The sequence below is a fragment of the Pongo pygmaeus genome, chromosome 3 (genome assembly GCF_028885625.2).
Source record: "Pongo pygmaeus isolate AG05252 chromosome 3, NHGRI_mPonPyg2-v2.0_pri, whole genome shotgun sequence".
NCBI lineage: Eukaryota > Metazoa > Chordata > Mammalia > Primates > Hominidae > Pongo > Pongo pygmaeus.
Window position 1 is genome coordinate 203,495,618 of NC_072376.2, and position 20,438 is coordinate 203,516,055.

At 41.2% G+C, this 20,438-nt stretch overlaps 1 protein-coding gene and 1 pseudogene across 2 annotated transcripts; one reads left to right on the top strand and one right to left on the bottom strand.

The window, feature by feature from the left end:
* Positions 1-1,560: 1,560 nt before the first annotated feature.
* On the bottom strand, positions 1,561-4,537 carry FRG2 (FSHD region gene 2). Of its 2 annotated transcripts, none has more exons than XM_054485364.1 (4): positions 4,171-4,537; positions 3,832-3,909; positions 3,525-3,602; positions 1,561-3,202 (listed from the first exon to the last, which is right to left on the bottom strand). In XM_054485364.1, exons 1-4 carry the CDS (start codon positions 4,346-4,348, stop codon positions 2,688-2,690), a joined length of 849 nt encoding a protein of 282 aa, XP_054341339.1. In that variant the 5' UTR covers positions 4,349-4,537; the 3' UTR covers positions 1,561-2,687. The 2 variants fall into 2 exon arrangements, with proteins under 2 accessions (XP_054341339.1, XP_054341340.1); XM_054485365.1 differs by having other exon boundaries at positions 1,827-3,202; positions 3,832-3,906; positions 4,171-4,348.
* A 13,907-nt stretch (positions 4,538-18,444) lies between these two features.
* LOC129034646 (angiogenic factor with G patch and FHA domains 1-like) lies at positions 18,445-20,157 on the top strand (annotated as a pseudogene).
* Positions 20,158-20,438: the final 281 nt, after the last annotated feature.

Genomic DNA, 20,438 nt, shown 5'->3' on the forward strand with positions numbered 1-20,438 from the left:
CCCGCCCTCCGAAGCCGAAAACCACAGGGACCAGGGCCTTGTGGGGTGGGTGGGTGTAGGGCCAGACTGGAGGGGAAAGAGGGGCTTTGGGGCTGGCTCTCTGAGGTTCTCCAGTAATTCTATGGAAACTGGAAGCCGCTGTCTTGACTCCCAGTTTTCAGGCAGAAACCACCCTGAAGGGTGGAGTGTGGAACTGAACTTCCATGACAGTCTTGAGTTTTCCAGGCCCTCTCCGTGAAGGCGGCAATGCCTGTGGATGTCGCCGTTGCCGTGATAGTCTCACACACGCAGGGGTGTGGATCTCGTTCATTTTCATGTAGAAAACGAGAGCGAAACTACAGAGAAAAGAAACGTCCCGTGCATCACGGCCTGACCACGGATTCCTGTTTCCTGCAGCAAGAGAAGTCTCTACTGTGGCCTGTTTAGAAACTGGAAAGGAGAGCGAAGACAGGATGCTGCTTTTCCACGCTTCGCTGGAGGTTTCTGGGTCCCCACAGAGCTCGGGAAACAAACAGTCAACATGGTCACGCTTTCGGGGGCCAGAGACACATGAGCAACAGGCACCCTTGCAGAGGGCAAAGGGGTGGGCCTGAGTGTGACTCCTGTGTGGACGGGACTATCCCCCTCGCGCTCTGTTGCAGGCTCAAGGTGGGGCTATCTCATCTGTGAACCACGTGGATGAAAAACGGACAATCACCCGAGTCTTGGCTCATTGCTCTCTGGGCAATTCGCTCATTCCTCGGGAGGCGGAATTCGTCCGAATCGCTCCGGGATGAAATGACCCAGGCGGGCGATCCGGAGGGCCCGTGAGCGCCCCGCAGGCAGACGCGGCTGTGGGCCAAGCACTCAGCCTGCACTGGGCACCCAGCATTTTCCGGGAGTGCGAGGTCCTGCTGGTCCTGGAGGCAGAAGACCGCTTTTCTCTCTGCCTTGCTCTCTCTGTCTCTTGCTCCCTTTCTCTCTCTGTCCTTCCCTTCCTCCCTCCGCCCTCCCTACCTCCCTTCCTCCCCCCTCCCCACTTTCTCCTTTCCAATGTCCCTCTGTCCATCTGTCCTTTTCTCGCTCCATTCCTCCTTTTCTCTCTGTTTCTGTTCCTCTCCCCATCTCTATTTTTCAACATTATATGATCCCATTGTGTGTATCTGTGTGTTAACATTTTTAGCAATGAAGTTCATTTTCATTAAGATATGTATATTGTTATTTAGACATGTTATTTATGTATGTGCATTTGTTTAATAGACATAAATTTATTTCAGAGTTATTCTACAGCGTAGTGTAAGCAAAACTCATAAGCCGTGTCAACCCAAAAATTGTGTGACTCGCGTTACTGTGATTCTTTTCTACTGCAGTGCTCGAGAATAAAATCTCTCTATCTCCAATTTATATCTGTGTATTACCATTGAATTGGCCCCGTTTCCTGTAGTGACAGAACACTATTCCCGGACTATGACAAGAGCTGTGGACTGTGGGGAGGTCAGGGTTAGGATGATGCAGAAGTGAAAATAAGACATTCTCTTTTTCACATCTTTATTAAATACAAATTCCATATGAAAGAAATTTAAAATTCCAAACAACATTAATGTTTATTTCATTATTACATAAAGTGAAAATTACAAAGCAACCAAACAAGTCATTAATACACTTAGATAATGAAAGATTGTATGATCTCAGTACAAAATACAAGTAGAATATACATCAAATATAACAAATACACTGTGTTGTAGTCATATCCTGCAATACAGTACAATCAATTGAAATGTATAAAATACAATAAAATATAAATTCAGGATGTTTAAAATGAAATAAAACATGAGACAGGTCAATAAATAAGTACAATCATTTACCATTTAATATATCTTGACTTAAATTTTATGTAGAAATATTAAAAGTAAACAGCTTGCATAGTAATTTTACTATAATTATATCAAACTGTAAAAATGTATAGACATTTTCCCACAGGGAGTGCTACTAATGGTTTGTGGATATTAGTACTCCATGGGTTCAGGCTGGAAGAGTGAGAGCCTACAACATTTTCTGGATTAAAAGAGAAGCAATTTCTTGGTAAAGCGGCTCATGCCTGTAACCCCAGCACGTTGGGAGGCGGAGGCTGGCAGATCACTTGAGTCCGAGGCCAACCTGGCCAACGTGACAAAACTCTACTAACAATACAAGAAAAAAAAATTAGCCAGGCATGGCGGTACATGCCTGTAGTCCCAGCTACTTGGGAGGCTGAGGCATGAGAATTGTTTGAACCCAGGAAGCAGAGGTTGCAGTGGGCTAAGATTGTGCCACTGCACTCCAGCCTGAGTGACATAGCAAGACTGTCTCAAAAAAAAAAAAGAGCATATAATTTTATATTTACTTTTCTACAATCTAAAATATGCAAATTCACAATTACAATCTAATATTTTTCTGATTATATAGAAATGCACGACTGTCATCAGACATCCAAAAGGCATCAAATGTCTAACATGAAATATAAAATTTGTCTATAGCCTTAGCGGTCTGCAAAATGCAGGGCTCAGCATTCTGAGTATACCGCTCAAGTTTCTTTCCTATGACTTCTTCAGGTTCTGTCATTTATTAACACAGTGTGTCTAAAATTGTCACTGCTGGTCATCTGGAAGAATCTGAGAAGAAGCAGGTCCTTGTTCTCATTCCTAGAGCTGCATCTCTGCTGAATAGGGTCAGGGTGCTCCCAGCTTAGCCTTATCTGATCCACTGACAGGCTCAGTTATCTCCTGCCCAGGGAAGGGATAGGTTTCTCTCTCCAAGGCTGAATCCCCAGGACCAGGCATTGTGGCTGGGACAAGCCAGCTCTCAGCAGGGAAGACATAAGCTGCCTGGGTGGCCATGGAATACAAGGTCTGCACCTGGGCACACAGAGGCCCCCGGAGCTGAGTGAGCAGTATCCGCTGCTCACAGGTCAGTGGAGAATGGATCTGCTGTGCCCACACCTGGGCTAGGTCTTGATAAACAGCCTCTGACATAGCTCGCACAGAGGTCACCAAGCTTTTTCGAAGTGACGGTGTTTGGACTCCTAGGGCCCGAGACCTATGCCGCTCGCTGTGCCCAGTGCGAACCCTGGAATGTCCCCTATGGTGGACATCACAGGTCTCCTGGATTTCACTGTTGTGCACAGCGGTGGAGGATCTTGATTTTTTATTCAACGTCAAGCTGCACTCCTCTTCTGAACAGTTCCCTGCAAAGAAAGCATGTGAGAGACTCATCAGAGCAGTCCCCACAGACCCTCATTTCCAGGACCTCCTGTGCACCCAGGTGAACCCCACTTGTTTCTCCCACTTCTTCCCGTCCATCTCAGCACTGGAATGAAGTGAGGCTGAACCGCTTGTGAGTCCCCAGATATTCTCAGAGTGCTAAGATCTCAAAAATTTACTTGTCAATAAGTAACTCCCTTTCCGCTCCAGCCTCATATAAGTTTCCTGATTATTTGCTTTTTGGGGCAAACCAAAAACAAAAAAAGCCACCACCACCACCAACAACAACAAACACCAAGATTCTACCTGCTCTGTCTTGGCAGCTGTCCTTGGAACTGATTTTTCTTTTCCTGCAGTTTTCCCGGTATGAGCTGGACTCTGGTTCTGTGAACACAATGAAAGTTTGAGAAAGTGCCTCCAACTGAACACCTTGAAATTCCTAGTCCATCCTGGACACACAGGAGCTGAGGTTACCAGCAAACTCCAGCTCTCTTCTGTTCTCCAGTGTCCAGGATCTGTACGGCCCTGGCTGCCAAGGAGCTCCCAGTTTCCTTGCCAGGGGAGCCTGTGTTGCTACCCTGTCCCTTCTCACCTTGAAAGAGCCAAATCTTACCTGATCCAGCAGTGCTGTTCCCGGCCTTGAGCTTGGTTTCCTCAGAATTCTCCTTGTTTGGATTGGGCTCTGATCCTGCTGCAAAAGAAAGTTTAGATGAGTCACCTCTCCCTAGGAAGAGTCCCATAGTCTATCTCTGATGCATTTTTGCAGATCAGTCTTTCATGTGAAGCTCTTCTGCCAGTGTCACGAGTGAACACATTTCTCAAAGTCCTCTGAGAGCACTAAGCCATTTCCCATCCCCAAATCTCAAAATAAAACCCTACTAAAGACATATAGCTCAGTGTCCCTGATTCCAACCCTCCTTCCAGCCTCCACAGGAGCAGCCCAAGGCCTTACCTTGCCTTTGTATGTGCTTCTCACTGGAATGGGAGAAGGCGGTCTTGCCTTTTCCTTTGAATGGTTTCTTCTCATCTGAGCCCTTTTCTGTAAAGGAGATCTGCTGGAAAGCGGGCTGGTCAGTGGAGCACTGGGTGGAGGAGCAGTGGAGATCGGGGTCTTCATTTCCCTTTCCCATGTTGAAGCTCAAGTCAAAGGTGCGCTCTCTCACACGTCCAAAGGCAGAGTGTGGGTTATTCTGAAAGACATGCCTTTTATACCTCCCTCGGCTGGGCGTGGCTTACTCTTATTGGCTGAAGAGTTTTCTCATTTCTGCCGCTTCTTAGAGCCTCAATCAGAAGTTTCTTGCTGTAGTTCTACTGGGGACCTAGACACAGTTAAGGGGATACATTTTCAGGGTCCTCTTACCGTGTCAAGAAAACAAAGAACTGGGAGCACAGGGATCGGAAGATCGAGGAATCTTTTCTTCCAATTTCTGTTTCAGTTCCTACCTGGAAGATTTTATGATCCTGTTCACCTTTCAAGATGCACAATTAAACATGCCTATATTGACGTATGTTATACATTTTGCCCAGAAGGAGAATTTATTATACATAGTGTTAACATTGTATGCATAGATATTATAATTTCTTAAGTGCTTGGAAACAACAAATGTTAAATTATGGTTGATTGTATTAGACCCACACCTATATGATGAAATAAAAATGCAGAGAAAAAATAAATACCAAATGAAATGGCCCTTCCTACCTTAAAAATGGGGAATATAATTAGATCAAATGCAATAAAATTGAATTGATTAGGTTGAGCCAGTGCTAACCTAATCAGCCCCTGATTCCTGAGGTAGCAAAAAGTCTAGGTGGAAAAACTTTCCCCCTTTCTCACCCTTCCTCAGTCATCCTGGGAGCACCATTTTGTTCTGTGGAATTTATTCAAGCTCCCTACTGAAAATGGACTTGGTTTCAAACAGGTAAACCATCAACTGATCACAAGAAAAACAGCCTAGATTCTGAACATCAGCTCCTGTCTTCACACCGCACACACCACCTGAATCCCATCAAAGCCCACGTTGTTTCTCAACATCCACCAGCAAGACGCATTCCAGGGCAGACTCTCAAAATTGCCTCAGTGAGATGGAACAAGATGTGGTGGAGCTCCAGGTTCAGAACAGCTGCCTCATCCCTTCCTACTGCGGCGGAGTCTGTCTCTGCTGGTCAGAGCCCTCCAACTAGCCTAGTCTATGTCCAAGCAAGTGTCCCCTAAAAGGACCTTCTTGTCTCCCCCTCTGCTGAGGAAAGCATGCAGGAATGAGACCTTCTATGTTAGTGAGTACTCAGCCTCCAGTCCCAAATGACTTGATTGACTGATGAACTGATTCCTTGAGGAGGAGAAAGACACGGGGAAGAGACTGTGTTGGGTGAGTCTGTGTTTTCCCAGCTGTGCTGCCTGTGCAAATAGTGGAACGAAAAAAGAATTAGTGGTAGACACTGCCTAGTGAAATTGTCTGAATGTAAATGGAACTCATCATAATATGATATCATTATATATTATAATATTATGATATAAAATTTATTTGACATCTGAATAAATTTTTATATATTATGATATATAAAATTTGGTCAGGTAATTTTATAAGAAAATTGAGTTAAATTTTGTAACAACATTAACACATAAACTCAATAGAAAGCTAGGAAAATTGTCTGCTCTTGTGTGAATGATTGCTTGTTGGATAACTCTGTAAAAGGTGTGAAGAGGGGTCTGCTACTTACTTGATAAGTAAGTACTTGATAAGACATCGACTTCCACATCTTTGCTTCTTTTAACCTCTCAAGATATGAGAATATTTTACTCTAAGAAAGTATTTTCATAGATATCATAATAGAAATTTTGTTCATTTTAGTTAATAAATTATTATAACATTTAGTGATTATTAATAATTTATGTCATTGTTAAAATATACTCCTACAGACAGCATATTACACATGTGTTTTGATTTGTCCTTTAATCTCAGGTAAATTTTTTAAATTTTTATTTATTAAATTCTATTTATTTTAGATAAAAGAGACCTTGTAACTGCCATATGATGTACTTTCTTAGAAAGAGAAATTATCAGGCAAAACTCAGGCTTGGCTGGGCATGGTGGCTCATGCTTGTAATCCCAGCACTTTGGGAGGCCAAGGCGGGTGGATCACCTTAGGTCAGGAGCTCAAGGCTAGCCTAGCCAACATAAGGAAACCCCATCTGTACTAAAAATACAAAAAAAAAAAAAAATTAACTGAATGTGGTGGCTCACGCCTGTAATCCCAGCTACCTGGGAGGCAGGAGGATTGCTTGAACCCAGGAGGCAGAGGTTTTGGTGAGCCGAGATCACACCACTGCCCTCCAGCTGGGCGACAGAGCAAAACTCGTTCTCAAAAAAAGAAAAAACTCAGGCTTATTTTTATCAAAATCTAGATTTTAAGTAACATTTCTAGGTGTCCCCTTTCAATAAAAATCCAAACCAAAACAAACAAAAAATTTCTAGGTAATTCCCATGAATATTAATAACTGTTAAATTGGGTACTTTTATTTTTAAGAGAGGGATTGTTTATATGGATGTGTTGATGTGTCAAACACGTACAGTTAAAATTGTACCTTTTTTTGACAGACCCTCACTCTGTCCCTCTGGATGGAGTGCAGTGGTGCAATCACAGCTCACTGCAGCCTTGACCTCCCAGACTCCAGTGATCCTCCCAAGTCAGCCTCCCAAATAGCTGTGACTACAAGCGTGCACCACTATGCCCAACTTTTAAAAAATTGTTGTAGAGATGAGGTCTCACTATCTTGTCCCAGTGAGGTCCTGTTATGTTGCCTAGGCTGGTCTCAAACTCCTGAGCTCTGGCTTCCAAAGTGATGAGGTTACGAATGTGAGCCACCGTGCCCAGCCAAGATTAGACCTTTCAATGAGTGCACATCTTACCAAAAAAAAAAAAAAAAAAGAAACTTATTAAAAGATAAAGTCTGAGTTAAAAATGGATTCACATTAATGATTTTTAATTTGGTACTTCTATTCTTAAAAGAGGGATTGTTTATATGGGTGTGTTTATGTGTAAAAAGCTAGTTAAGGTCGAACCTTTATTTATTTATTTTTTTTGAGACAGAGTCTCACTCTGTCACCCAGGCTAATGTGCAGTGGCACAGTCACAACTTACTGTAGCCTCAAACTCGTAGAATCAAGGGATCCTGCTATGTCAACATCCCAAGTAGCTGGAACTACAGGCATGCACCACTGCCCCTGATTAATTAAAAAAAAAATTAATAAAGATGTGGTCTCACTATGCAGCCCAGGCTGCTCTCAAACTCCTGACCTCAAATGATCCTCCTGCCTTGTCATTCCAAAGTGATGGGGTTACACAGGCTTAAGCCATTGTGCTCAGCCAAGATTTTACCTTCAATGAGCACACTTTTTATACCACAAAAAATAATAATAAATAACAAAGTCTATGTGAGAAATGAGTTGAAGTATAGATAATACAAAATTGGCATGTTATTAGTTGTTGTTGAGCCTGGGTAACAGGCCTATTGTACTGTTTCTTTTATTTTGTGTATGTTTTAAATTTTCTGTAATAAAACATGTATAATAATACAAAGTTGATCTACAGTGTTAGCTCTTAAGATCTTAGTGACTTTGGGGGAGCAAAAAGAGCGAAAGTGGTTGCCAGGACATCAGTGAAGCTGGTTCTATTTCCAGGTTACACACATGTGTTCCCTTTGTAATAATTCATTGAACTTTACATGATTTCTTTGTATACGTCTTTCTGCATGAATGTCATACATATATAAAAATTTAAATATTACCTATTTGCACAAAATTTTAACTTTATATCTCAGAATAATAGCACTGTTTTGTATTGTTTTAAAGTGGGACATGTTTGCTCAGGGCATCATCAAATGGATATTAATATTCCAAGGTATTTACTTATGTCCTAACACTTTGGTGACCTTCTAGGTCTTCCCATGTTTACATCAATTTAGTAAGTAAGATAGTTTTAAGTTTTTAGAGTATAGGCCAAGCATGGTGGCTCATGCCTACAGTCTCAGCTCTTTGGGAGGCCAAGGCAGGAGGATCATTCGAGTCCAGTATTTTGAGTTTTTTTAGGATGCAATTATTGTTCAGCAAAGACTTCTCCCCAGAGTGAGGTTCAGCAATGCAAGGGCACCTAGTGCATACTATGCATTTGGTATGAGTAGAACTGGATTGAATCAGGAATAAAATATGTAGCAGAGGTCAGTTCAGCAAGGACAAGTAGGTAATGCAGGTAAGATCAGAAGAGCACAACCCAGCAGCAAATCTTTCCATTTATTTCAGGAACCCATTTGCCACTAGTTCACCGGAAGAGGCTGATTTAAACCATTCATTTCAGGAAACCATTTGCCACTAGTTGACCCGAAGAGGCTGATTTAAAGCAGCAGTTTGGGGGCTTGGTTGTACCCCATAGTCACCCAGAGAGCTTTAAACAGCACTGTGGCTCAGGTCCCACCGCAGGGATTCTGAATTCATTTATCTATTGCCTTTTGAGTTTAGGTAATTTTAAAAGCCTCCCTGGTGATTCCCGTGTGCACCCAGGGGGAACAACCCCTGGTTCAGGGTGAGAAATGTATTTGCTGCGCATGCATTCCATGTGTGCAGCGGTGATTTACCCCATGGCCACTCCTGAGTTTGAGGTCTTAGAAAATACACTTGTCCTGTTAAAAATCAAAAAACAACTTCAAGACACACTCAGCTGTTTGACTAAAATGCAGCAGGAGAAAATATCTTCTCAACAGGTGTATCTGGATGGCACTTGCTTTCAGAGTAAAAGATGGCTTCAAGCACAATATAGCACTTTTTTCCTACAGGCTTTCAAGGCCTTTTACTGTCATATCCTTATGAATCACAGGAATAAAAAAATCATAGTTATATAACTGTCAAATATTGTATTAGGAAAAAAATAAAGGGCATGTCTTCCATGCTCAGGTATCCTGATTAAAATCAGTTAAGACCCATCTGCCGGGTGTGGTGGCTCACACCTGTAATCCCAGCACTTTGAAAGGCAGAGGCTGGAGGATCACTTGAGCTCAGGAGTTCAAGACCAGCCTGCTCAACGTAACAAAACCTCATCTCTGCCAAAAATACAAATATTATCTGGTTGTGGTAGTGTGCACGTGTGGTCCCAGCTACTTGGGAGGCTGAGGTGGGAGAATTGCTGGAGCACAGAATGTCAAAGCTGCAGTGAGCCACTGCACCCCAGCCAGAATGACAGGGAAAGAGACCCTGTCTCAGAAAAAATAAACAATTAAAGAGACTCATTCTTTCAGACACCCTCATTCTTCTACATAAAACACGAGGCTTTTGACTGAAATGTTTTAAGATGAACTGAAGATTCTCCCATAATCAGGAGCAGCAGATGGGGGTTGCTCCCTTCCTGTTCTTTGAGTTGAAGCAAGGCAGAGGTCTGGAGACTGAAACTGGTAAATACTCAAACTGGTAAATATATCAATTGCTTTCTTTTCATATGATGTATTAAGCTATTTTGCATTGCTATTTAAAAAACCTGAGACTGGGTAATTTATAAGAAAAGAGTTTGATTGGCTCATGGTTCTGCAGGCTGTACAGGAAGCATAGCACCAGGGTCTGCTTCTGGGAAGGCCTGGGGAAGCTTACAATCATGGTGAAAGAGAAGCAGGCATCTCACATGGTAGAAGCAGAAACAAGAAAGATGGGGGAGGGATGGGCCACACTTCTAAACAACCAGATCTTGAGAGTACTCACTGTCACAAGGACAGCACAGAGCCATGAGGGACTCACCTGGTGGTTCAACCACCTCCTCCCCAGGCCCCACCTGCCACATTGAGGATTAAAATTCAATATGAGATTTGGAGGGGACATCTAAACTATATCACATGACCATCAGAAAAACAGACGAAGAATTCATGGTTTCTACTGTCCAGAAACTTTTTATCTAGAGCAAATGGATTAATGGCTGAATTCAGCATCCTGTAGTCAGAAGGGAGAAGGGAGCTGCACAGGGGGCCTTGGCTGCATTTGCTCCATTTCCCTTATGCTGTTCCTTGAGTTCCGATGTCACCACCTGAAGGGCTATTCATGGACAGAAGAATTATTGTTATTGTTGTGATTATTTCTATTTCTTTTATCTTGGTAAAAATAAGTTTTTAGCTTCTCATATAATTGTCCTAAAAAACCCTAAGAGTTTTGCTTAAGTTTCTTGTTATCATGTGTTATAAAAATTGACAGGGAAGTGACTAAAACAGATTAAAATTACACAAGCTCTAAGAGTCAAGTCTCTGTTGGGCAGGCTTAGGAATGACAGAACTGGAAATACTCTACCAGCATGAACATCAGAAACATGGGGTCCACTTTCTGTTCCAGCCCTGCCCAGATCCAGCCTTTTCTAAGGTCTCATCCAGGTCTGGCCTCACCCTAGAATCTTCTCTCACAGAACTGATTAAAGGAGACCAGAGATTCGGGCGGGGGCTCCTGCTGCCTCTCCTGAGCTGGTGCCCACAATTTCCTAAAATGGAAAAACAGATAAGTGGAAGCAAATAATTCTATATTTGGGGGTTATAATTTCTTTTTCATTGAAGCCAGTGCTTCTAGAGACACCCCACCTAGCAACTTGTTTTCCATTCCTGCAAATTCAGTAGCTGCTCCACAAGGCACAAGAAGGTAAATATAAATATAAAACATCTCTCTGAACAGTTCACCCTTTTTTCTCTATCCCTTTCATCTGTCGATATAGCTTTTATTCTGCACATTTTATTTTCCAGGTAGATAATTTTTAAAATGGAAGAAAAAATAGAAACGCTAGGCCCTTCATTTAAATCCTGAAAATTACAGAAAACTTAGCACCCAACTCCCAGGGTACTATGAGGATTAACTCACATCATGTAATGTTTCCTGAACAGTGCTCTGTAACAGACTTCTGAACACATAGTATGTGCTCAATAAACATTGTATTAACTCATGTGTACATGTTTTCCAAATGCAGACTTATTCAAACATTGATGCCTTCTCTAGGCTTTCTAAACTGTAAAGAGCCAGCAGAAAATGACATGTTTGAAAATGGTGATTGGTGGCTTCCACTTTGGGCCAAAAGTATTTGTGTTGTGGTAACAGTGTTGGGTGTCAGGAGGTCTGTGCTGTGCTTACTTCCTCTAGCTGAGTGCTACTATATTGGATGTAGTGGAAGAAACATCAGCATTAAGAGGAGACTTTTTAAAGAAGCCAATTCATGGACCCCTTCCAAACCTGCAGTATCACATCACTAAGAGAGAGCCTGGAATCGGAAATAATTCATATGCACATTGAAACTTGAGAGGCAGCTGGGCGCGGTGACTCATGCCTGTAATCCCAACACTTTGAGAGGCCAAAGTAGGCAGATCACCTGAGGTCAGGAGTTCAAGACCAGCCTGGGCAACATGGCCAAACCATGTCTCTACGAAAACATACAAAAATTAGCCAGGTGTGGTGGCTGGTGCCTGTAATCCTAGCTACTCGGGTGGCTGAGACTGCAGAATCACTCGAACCTGGGAGGTGGAAGTTGCAGTGGGCCAAGATGGCGCCACTGCACTCCTGCCTGAACAATGAGTGAAAACTCTGTTGAAAGAAAGAAAGAAGAAAGAAAGAACGAAAGAACGAAAGAAAGAAAGAAAGAAAGAAAGAAAGAAAGAAAGAAGGAAGGAAGGAAAGAAGGAAAGAAGGAAAGAAAGGAAGAAAGGAAGAAAGGAAGAAAGGAAGAAAGAAAGAAAGAAAGAAAGAAAAAGACTTGAGAGGCAATGCTTAGCTAAGTGGCTCTCAGCCCATGCTTCCAGCCATAATCACATGGCCAGTTTAAAGAAATACCATCACCTGTGCCCTCCCCAGAGACTCTGTCTATTGATCTTGGTGGAAGCATCTAAGTGGTTGTAATTAGAAAGTCAAATTGTCCCTCTTTGATGATTATATAATATGATATATACAAAAATTCTAAAGACCGCCGTAAAAACTCTTAGGTTTGATAAATAAATTTAATAATGTTTCAGGATGCAAAAATCAGTGTACAAAAATTGGTAGCATTTTTATACACTAATGATGATCAAGCTGAGAACTGAATTAAAAAGTCACTTCCTTTTACAATAGCTACCAAAAAAGGTAAAATGCTTAGAAATACAATTAGTCAAAGAGATGAACGATCCCTGCAAGGAAAACTACAAAACACTGATGAAAGAAATTGTACATGACACAAAAGAGAAAAACATCCCATGCTCATGGATTGGAAGAATTATGATCAATAAAATGACTCTACTGCCCAAAGCAATCTACATATCAAATGCAATTCCTACAAAAATGCCAATGTTACATTTTATAAAATTAGAAAAAAAAAACACTAAAATTCACATAGAACCACAAAAAGAGCCTGAATAGTCAAAGCAAATCTAAGCAAAGAGAATAAAGCTGGAGATATTACATTATTTGACTTAAAATTGTGCTAGAAGGCTGTAGTAACCAAAACAGCACGGTACTGATATAAATCGACACATAGATCAATGGTACAGAATAGAGAACCTAGAAATAAAGCCACATACCTACAAACAACTGATATTTTACAAAGTCAACAAAAACACACACTGGAGAAATGACATCCTATTCAACAAATTGTGCTGGAAAAATTATATTGCCATATGCAGAAGAATGGAATGGGACCCCTATGTCCCACCATATACAAAAATCAACTCAATATGGATTAAAAGACTAAAATGTAAGACCTGAAACTATAAAAATGCTAGAAGAAACTCTAGGATAAACTCTTCTAGACATTGACTTGGACAAAGAATTTATGACTAATATCTCAAAAGCAGATGTACCAATAACAAAAATAGACAAAAGGAACTCAATTAAACTAAAAAGCTCCTGAAAATGAGCTTTCTAATTAACACAGTGAACAGAAAACCTATGGAATGAGATAAAGGTTTACGAGTTTTGCATGTGACAAAGATCTAGTGTCAAGAATATGCAAGGAACTCAAACAGCTCAACAAAAATAAAACAAGTAAACTCATTAAAAAGCAAGCAAAGAACATGAACATTAAAAAAAAAAAAAGACACTGATGGTCAATAGTCAACAAGCACGTAAAAGATGCTCAACCTTGTTAATGATCAGAGAAATACCAGTTAAAAACCACAATGAGATACCAACTTACACCATGCAGAATGGCTATTACTAAAAAGCAGAAAAATGAGCTATCGGCAAGGATACAGAGTTTGTGGGACAAACAAAGATACATTGTTTGTGGGAAAGTAACTTTCTACAACCTTTATGGAAAACAGTATGGAGATTTCAAAATAGACTAAAAATAGAACTTCCATTTGATTCAGCACTCCCACTACTTGGTATCTACCCAAAGGAAAACAATTTGTTACATAAAGAAAATACCCATGCTCACGTTTATCACAGCACTATTCATAATAGCTGATATATGAAATCAATTTAAATTTATCAATCAACAATTGAATAAAGAAAATGTGCTCTACAAGTATACCATGGAATGCTACTCAGCCATGAAGAAGAATAAAATCATGTCTTTTGCAACAACATGAATAAAACCGGAGGCCATTATTGTAAGTGAAAAAACTCAGAAACAGAAAATCAAATTCTGTATTTTCTCACTTGTAAGTGGGAACTCAATTACGCATACACTTGGATACAGAGACTGGAAAAATAAACACTGGAAACTCAGAAAGATGGGAGGTTGGAGAGGGTTTAGGAATGAGAAAATAACTAATTGGGATAATAAACAACATTCAGATGATTGTCACACCAAAAGCCCATGTTTCATCACTATGCAACATGCTCCTGTGAGAGAGCTGCATTTGTACTCTCTAACATATTAATAAAGAGATTAAAAAAAAAAAAGGCCTGGTGTGGTGGCTGAAGCCTATAATCCCAGCACTTTGGGAGGCTGAGGCGGGCAGATCACTTGGTCCAGGAGTTCAAGACCAGCCTGGCCAATATAGTGAAACCCCATCTCTACTAAAAATACAAAAATTAGCCGGGCGTGGTGGCACATGCCTGTAGTCCTAGCTACTCGGGAGGCTGAGGCAGGAGAATCACTTGAACCCGGGAAGCGGAGGTTGTGGTGAGCCGAGATTGTGTCACTGCACTCCAGCCTGGGAACAGAGGGAGACTCCGTCTCAAAAAAAAAAAAAAGAGAAAAAAAAAAACTTTGGCTTTTATCAAGAGGACAAACTGAATAGACCTCATAATTTTCATAAATAATTATATTAGACAAAAAATTTTAATAAAAATAAATAAAAAATAATATTGTATTTTAAGAATGGTATAGAAAGATAATTTGATGAATTCGAGTAGTTAGTACTTAGCACATACAATATGTTAGGCAAGATTCTAAGCCACTTAGACCTTTATGGACAGAATATGTAACAGAGTAAAATAAATAACACAAAGATTCATTGGCAATGACAAACTGACATATTTTCAATCATATTAGATGATATTAAAACCATTAACAAATTTACTGTTTTGTTTCATAATAAAAAAGAATGTTAAATAACTTCATTAAAAAGTTTGACTAATTAGGCATATAGATAAATTGGCAGTATTTTGACCAGTACACGGAGGACACACATTTTCAAAGACCAGACAAAATTATTTATTTATTTTTGCGGGGAGAGAACAGTTTTATTATCCGAGGATACAGTGGGGTCCTCTCCCTGGGAGGTGGGGTCTTCCACTGGTTACCCCCGCCAGGGCTCCAGGGGGCGCCATGCGATTCAGTGCTGGGCTCCGCTGGGGGCCGGGCCTTGGAGAAGGCGAACTGTGCGGGGAACCAGCAGCTGTGGGGTCCTCACCGCCCGCTCCGCCCGGCTGCACCGGGCCTCCTGGTGCTCCTCAGGCTCCCGCCGAGTCTGCGTCTCTGGAGGGCAGTGAACCATCTTGCCCAGAACCTTATCCTCACAGTCCAGTTTGACGCAGGTCAGGCATTTCTGCTTCCTCCTCTCGGGCAGGTCTTTGCACTTGGGTTTCTTCCAGTCCTTCCTCGCGCCGCTTCTCTGTCTGCCGGAGCTTAAATTCCAGCCTCACAAATGTTCCAGCTGGGAAGGGCGTGTCCAGGGCGCTGTCCACACTGGTCTCCCGGAAGGCCCGCTGCATGGGCGGGTGCTTGCAGCAGATTCCTCCAGGGCCACCTGCAGGCCCCGGCGCTGGCCCCTGTGCTCGGCTCCCCGCCCCCGCGTCCCCCGCCCCCACCCACGGGGCCAGCGAGATCCGCAGCCGTCTCAGGCTTCCCCTGTCACCCCGACCCTGCGAAGCGGGTGTGCGCCCCTTAGTTCTTCGAGCCCGCCGGGAGCCACCTCCTCCCATGCCCTGCCTCTGGGGGGGCCATGCCCTCAGAACGCTGGGCCTAAAATAATTTTGAAATGATAATAGCAATTATCCATTTAAAGTTTAACCAGAATTCAGAATAACCACCATTTTACCAGAAAAAAGACAAAAACCTGTTATAACTAACCAAGTCAGTAAATTCTCAGGATACAATATTAACATATGAACATCAGTTGCATTTTTTTACAGTAACAACAAAATATCTGAAACAAGAATAAAGATAGTTCCATTTCCAATATTATCAAATAGAGTGAAATACTTAGGAATGAGTTAACAAATAATATGAAAGATCTGTGTACTGAAAAGTATAAAATGTTGAGGAAAGAAAATGAAGAATACAAAATGAGAAATATGTGTTCATGGATTCTAAAAATTAATATTGTTAAAATATCCATACTACACAAAGTGACCTACAGAGTTAAATTTCTATCAAAATTTTAATGCCATTTTATTAAAATGTAGAACAACAATTTTAAAATTAGTATGGAACCACAAAAGACCTCAAATAGCCAAATGCTGAGAAGAACAAAAAGGCTGAAAGCCTCACACTTCCTGATTTCAAACTATTACAAAGCTGTAGTCATTAATATAGTATAGTACCTACATAAAAACCAATAGGACAGAATAGAGGACCCAGAAATAAACTCACAGATATACAGTCAACCAATCCCACAGAATGGAGAAGGGATAAACACATCAAGGAGTGGTGTAGGAAAAACTAGATATGCACAGAAAAAAGTGAACCTTTCTCTCATATCATCACAAAATGAATTTGAAATGAAATAAAGACTTAAACATAAGAACTGAAATCATGAATCCTCTAAAAAAAAATGGGGAAAAACCTCCTTGACACTGGTCATGGCAATGATGTTTTGGATATGACACCAAGAACACAGTCAACAAAAGCAAAAATGAACAAGTGGAACTATGTCAAAGTAAAAATTTTCTGCACAATAAAGGAAACAATCAACAAAATATAAAGGCATTATAGGAAATGGGAGAAAATATTTGTAAACCATATATAGGATAATATGTTACTATCTAAAATATATGTCATACTAATCAATACAAAAAAAGAACCCAGAGCAGAATTAAAAGCAATTTCTTGATTAATAATTGGGCAAAATATATAAATAGCAATTTTTCCAAAGATATACAAATGTCCAGCAGGTATATAAAAAATGCTCAACATCACTAATTATAAGAGTAATTAAAATCAAAATCACAATGAGGTATCACCTTATCGTGGTGTTTGGATGCCTATTATCAAACAGTCAAAAGATAAAAAGTGTTAGGGTGTAGAAAAAGAGAACACTTGTCCACTGTTGCTGAGGATGTCAATTGGTGCAGCTATTATGAAAAACAGTATGGAGGTTCCTTAAAATTTTTAAACTAGAACTACCATTAATCCCAATTTGGAGTATATAGCCAAAGGACATAAAATCAGGATCAGCAAGGGTATGTGCATTCCTCTGATACAGATAAATAAACTGATACATAATTTCAGTTTTAATAAAAACGAAACTCTTTCATCTACTACAATATTGATAAATCTTGAAGACATTATGCTAAGTGAAATAAGCCGAATACAGGACAACTACTGCATGATCTCGTTTGTATGTAAAATCTAAAAAAGTAAATAAAAATAAAAGAATAAAAAGCCATGGAAACAGTAGAACGGTGGTTCCCATGGGCTAGGAAGTGGGGAAAGTGGGGAGATTTCCATGGAAGGGGGACACCTTCAGTTACAAGGTGAGTAACTGCTGGGACCTAATGTACAGAATAGTGACTATAGTTAACAACACTGTGTACTTGAAATTTGCTACAAGAGTAGATCTCAGGTGCCCTCACCACACCCACAGAAACGTATTAACTATGTGAGGGGATAGATATGCTAACTAGCTTAACTGAGGTAATGTAAAGACTACTGACATCTCCCAACGCTCTATTGTACACCCTAAAAATACACACTTTTCAATTTGTCAATCATAGCTCAACGAATGGAGAAAAAAAATAAGAGTAACCAGCAGGTCATATCTAGCCACAGGGAAACTCGATTTAAAACACGCTTGGCTACTGTTTGCAGCTCAACTCGGGAACAGCCGGACCGCTTCTGGCCCCTGGACTTCGACGCTCCTCCCGCAGCCCCCGTGGCTGGGGACGGTACAGTCGTTCCCAGGATTCCAGGCCGCGCAGATCGGCAGGGCCATCGCCGTCCCCTTGCTCTTGCCGCAGCCCCGTTAGGCTCGCGTTTCGGGGCCTCCTGGCCGGGTAGGCTGCCTGTGGCTGCCCGCGCGCCCCCGTGGCTGTGGCTCCGCCGGCCCCCGCTTCGGCCCCGCGCAGCCCCTCCGAGGCCGCAGCCGTCGGGCGCCCGAACTCACGGCCTCGGGCCCGTACCCGCCGCCAGCGCCTTGGCTGTGGCCGCTCCTCCCCCTCTCCGAGCCCGAGCTGGCCCAGCGGAGAAGGAGGGCGGAGAAGCTGGAACCCTAACGCTGAGCTGCAGGCTGCAGGTGCGGGAACGGGAGACGCTATGGCCTCGCACAGGACGGCTGCTCAGAGCGGCACGAGCAACCGCCAGGAGCTCCGCACGCAGCTGGAAGAACTCAGTCACGTACTCCGCTGTGGGAGAAATGGAGACAATAAAAGTCTGATGTAGAAGTACTCACAGAGAACCATGCTCCTTGGTCAATCTCAGATTATTATTATCAGACCTACTCTAATGATGTTAGTCTTCCAAATAAAGTGAGTGACTGAACTGTCAAATCAGCAAGATCAGGATATTGAAACTCTTGCTTTGAATTCTAACGACCAGTTATAAATAGAAAATGATGCTCACCCTGGTACTGATAAGACACCAAATGTTAAATGTAGACAAGAGGGTCATTTGCCTCAAATTCACAGGAGCCAGCATCTGCATTAGCAGCACAAGATACATCCTTAGAAGGTTCGTCATTAGATGGAAGTTTGAGAGCTGCAGCAGAAGCGGCTTTATCACAGACTGGATTAAGTTATGATGAAAATACTGGACTGTATTTTGATCACGGCACTGGTTTCTATTAAGATTCTGAGAATCAAATATATTATGATTTAATTTATTACTACTGTGATGTGGAAAGTGGTCGCTATCGATTTCATTCTCGAGTAGATTTGCAACCTTATCAGACTTATAGCACAAAACAAAAATGAAAAATTGAGAAAAGAAAGGATCCAGATTCTTCTACAAAAAAAAAAGTGAGGAAAAGGATTTGAATTCAGAGGATCAAGAAGCCTTCAGTGTTGAACATACAAGCTGCAACGGGAAAAACAATTTCACAAATGTGAAAAAAAAGCCAAAATAGGCATTCATCACAAAAATAATCCCCCAAAATTCACTGTTCCAGTTAGTGGAAATGCTATGGAATCTCCTCTTAATGAAAACATCTCAATTCATCTTTAAGGATGAGAAAATCACAGAGACTGATAGTGAACCAGAAGAAGGTGAAATTGCGACTCTCAGACCGAGGGTAGCTATGATGAAGGCATTACCACTAAAGGCAATGCAACTGCAAAAGATACTGAGGAGGAAGATTAGGAAAAAGTGTGGCCCTCATATATGAGAGTAGTTGTCGTTAGATCACCTGTGTTACAGACAGGGTCATTCTTCATCATTACTGCTGTAAAACCTGCTACAATTGGAAGAGAAAATGATATGGAGCATACTCTTCGAATCCATGAAGTTGGTGTAAGTTTCATGCAGAAATCTATTTTGACCATGACTTACAAAGTTATGTCCTTTTGGATCAGGCAGTCAAAATGGAACAATTGTTAATGGAAAATGGATTGTTCAGCTGAAAACTAAATGTGACCCTTATGAACCTGAGCATGGAGATAAAGTGAAAGTTGTAGACACTGTGTTATCTTATTACATTCACCCTGGCAGTAATAGCTGTGTTGGATGTGAACCAGGGCAGGTTAGAGCTCACCTTTTCCTTGATAAGAAAGATGAATCATTTGTTGGTCCATCATTAACTAAGAAGGAAACGAGTTGGAAAGAAGAAAAGGATTTTAAAAATATACGAGTAAAATATGGTTTACAGAATACAGACTACAAAAATGATAAGATACTGGAGAATCAAAAATATAAAGATAAAGCTGGAAAACATAGGGAGCAGATTGGAAGTGAAGGAAATTTCCAAAGAGATGATGCTCCTGCATCTGTTCATTCTGAAATTACTGATAGCGACAAAGGTCAGAAGAAGATGTTGAAAAAGATGTGTTGAAAATAGGAGAAGGCCTGGGGAAGGATGGTGGGAGAATAAAAAGTCCAATACAGCTTCAGCTTCGGCAAACACATGCAGGATTGGAGACAGACAAACCATCCTCAATTAAAGAGACTCACCTTCTCCAAAACAAGAACAACAACAACAACTGGGACAAAGCACAGGAGAGGTTTGCTGAAAACTTTCCAGAAACTAACTTCCAAAAGATGACCTAGGAACCATTCCTTGGGTAAAAGGGACTGAGGAGTGAAGGTTAATCACAGAAGAAAACTCAAGCTTTTTTATAAATAGAGTTTGGAAACTCTTATTTTATTGCAGAATGTTTCTCCCCAAAAAAGTCAATGGCACAAGAAAGCTGTGTCACAGTTTACCCCTTCCTGATTCAGAAATGTGTAATAAAATGTGGTTTTTAGCTTTTAAAAAACACTTTTTAAACTAATTATTAGTGACTGAATTAAGTTATACAGTAAGTGAACTAAAGTTCACAGGGCACAGATAAGTTTATCAAATTTTACTATTTTATCTTGTCATTTACAACATCCATATAAGCAATTAGCCATATAAGCAAAATTCATATAACCACTTAAATGTTC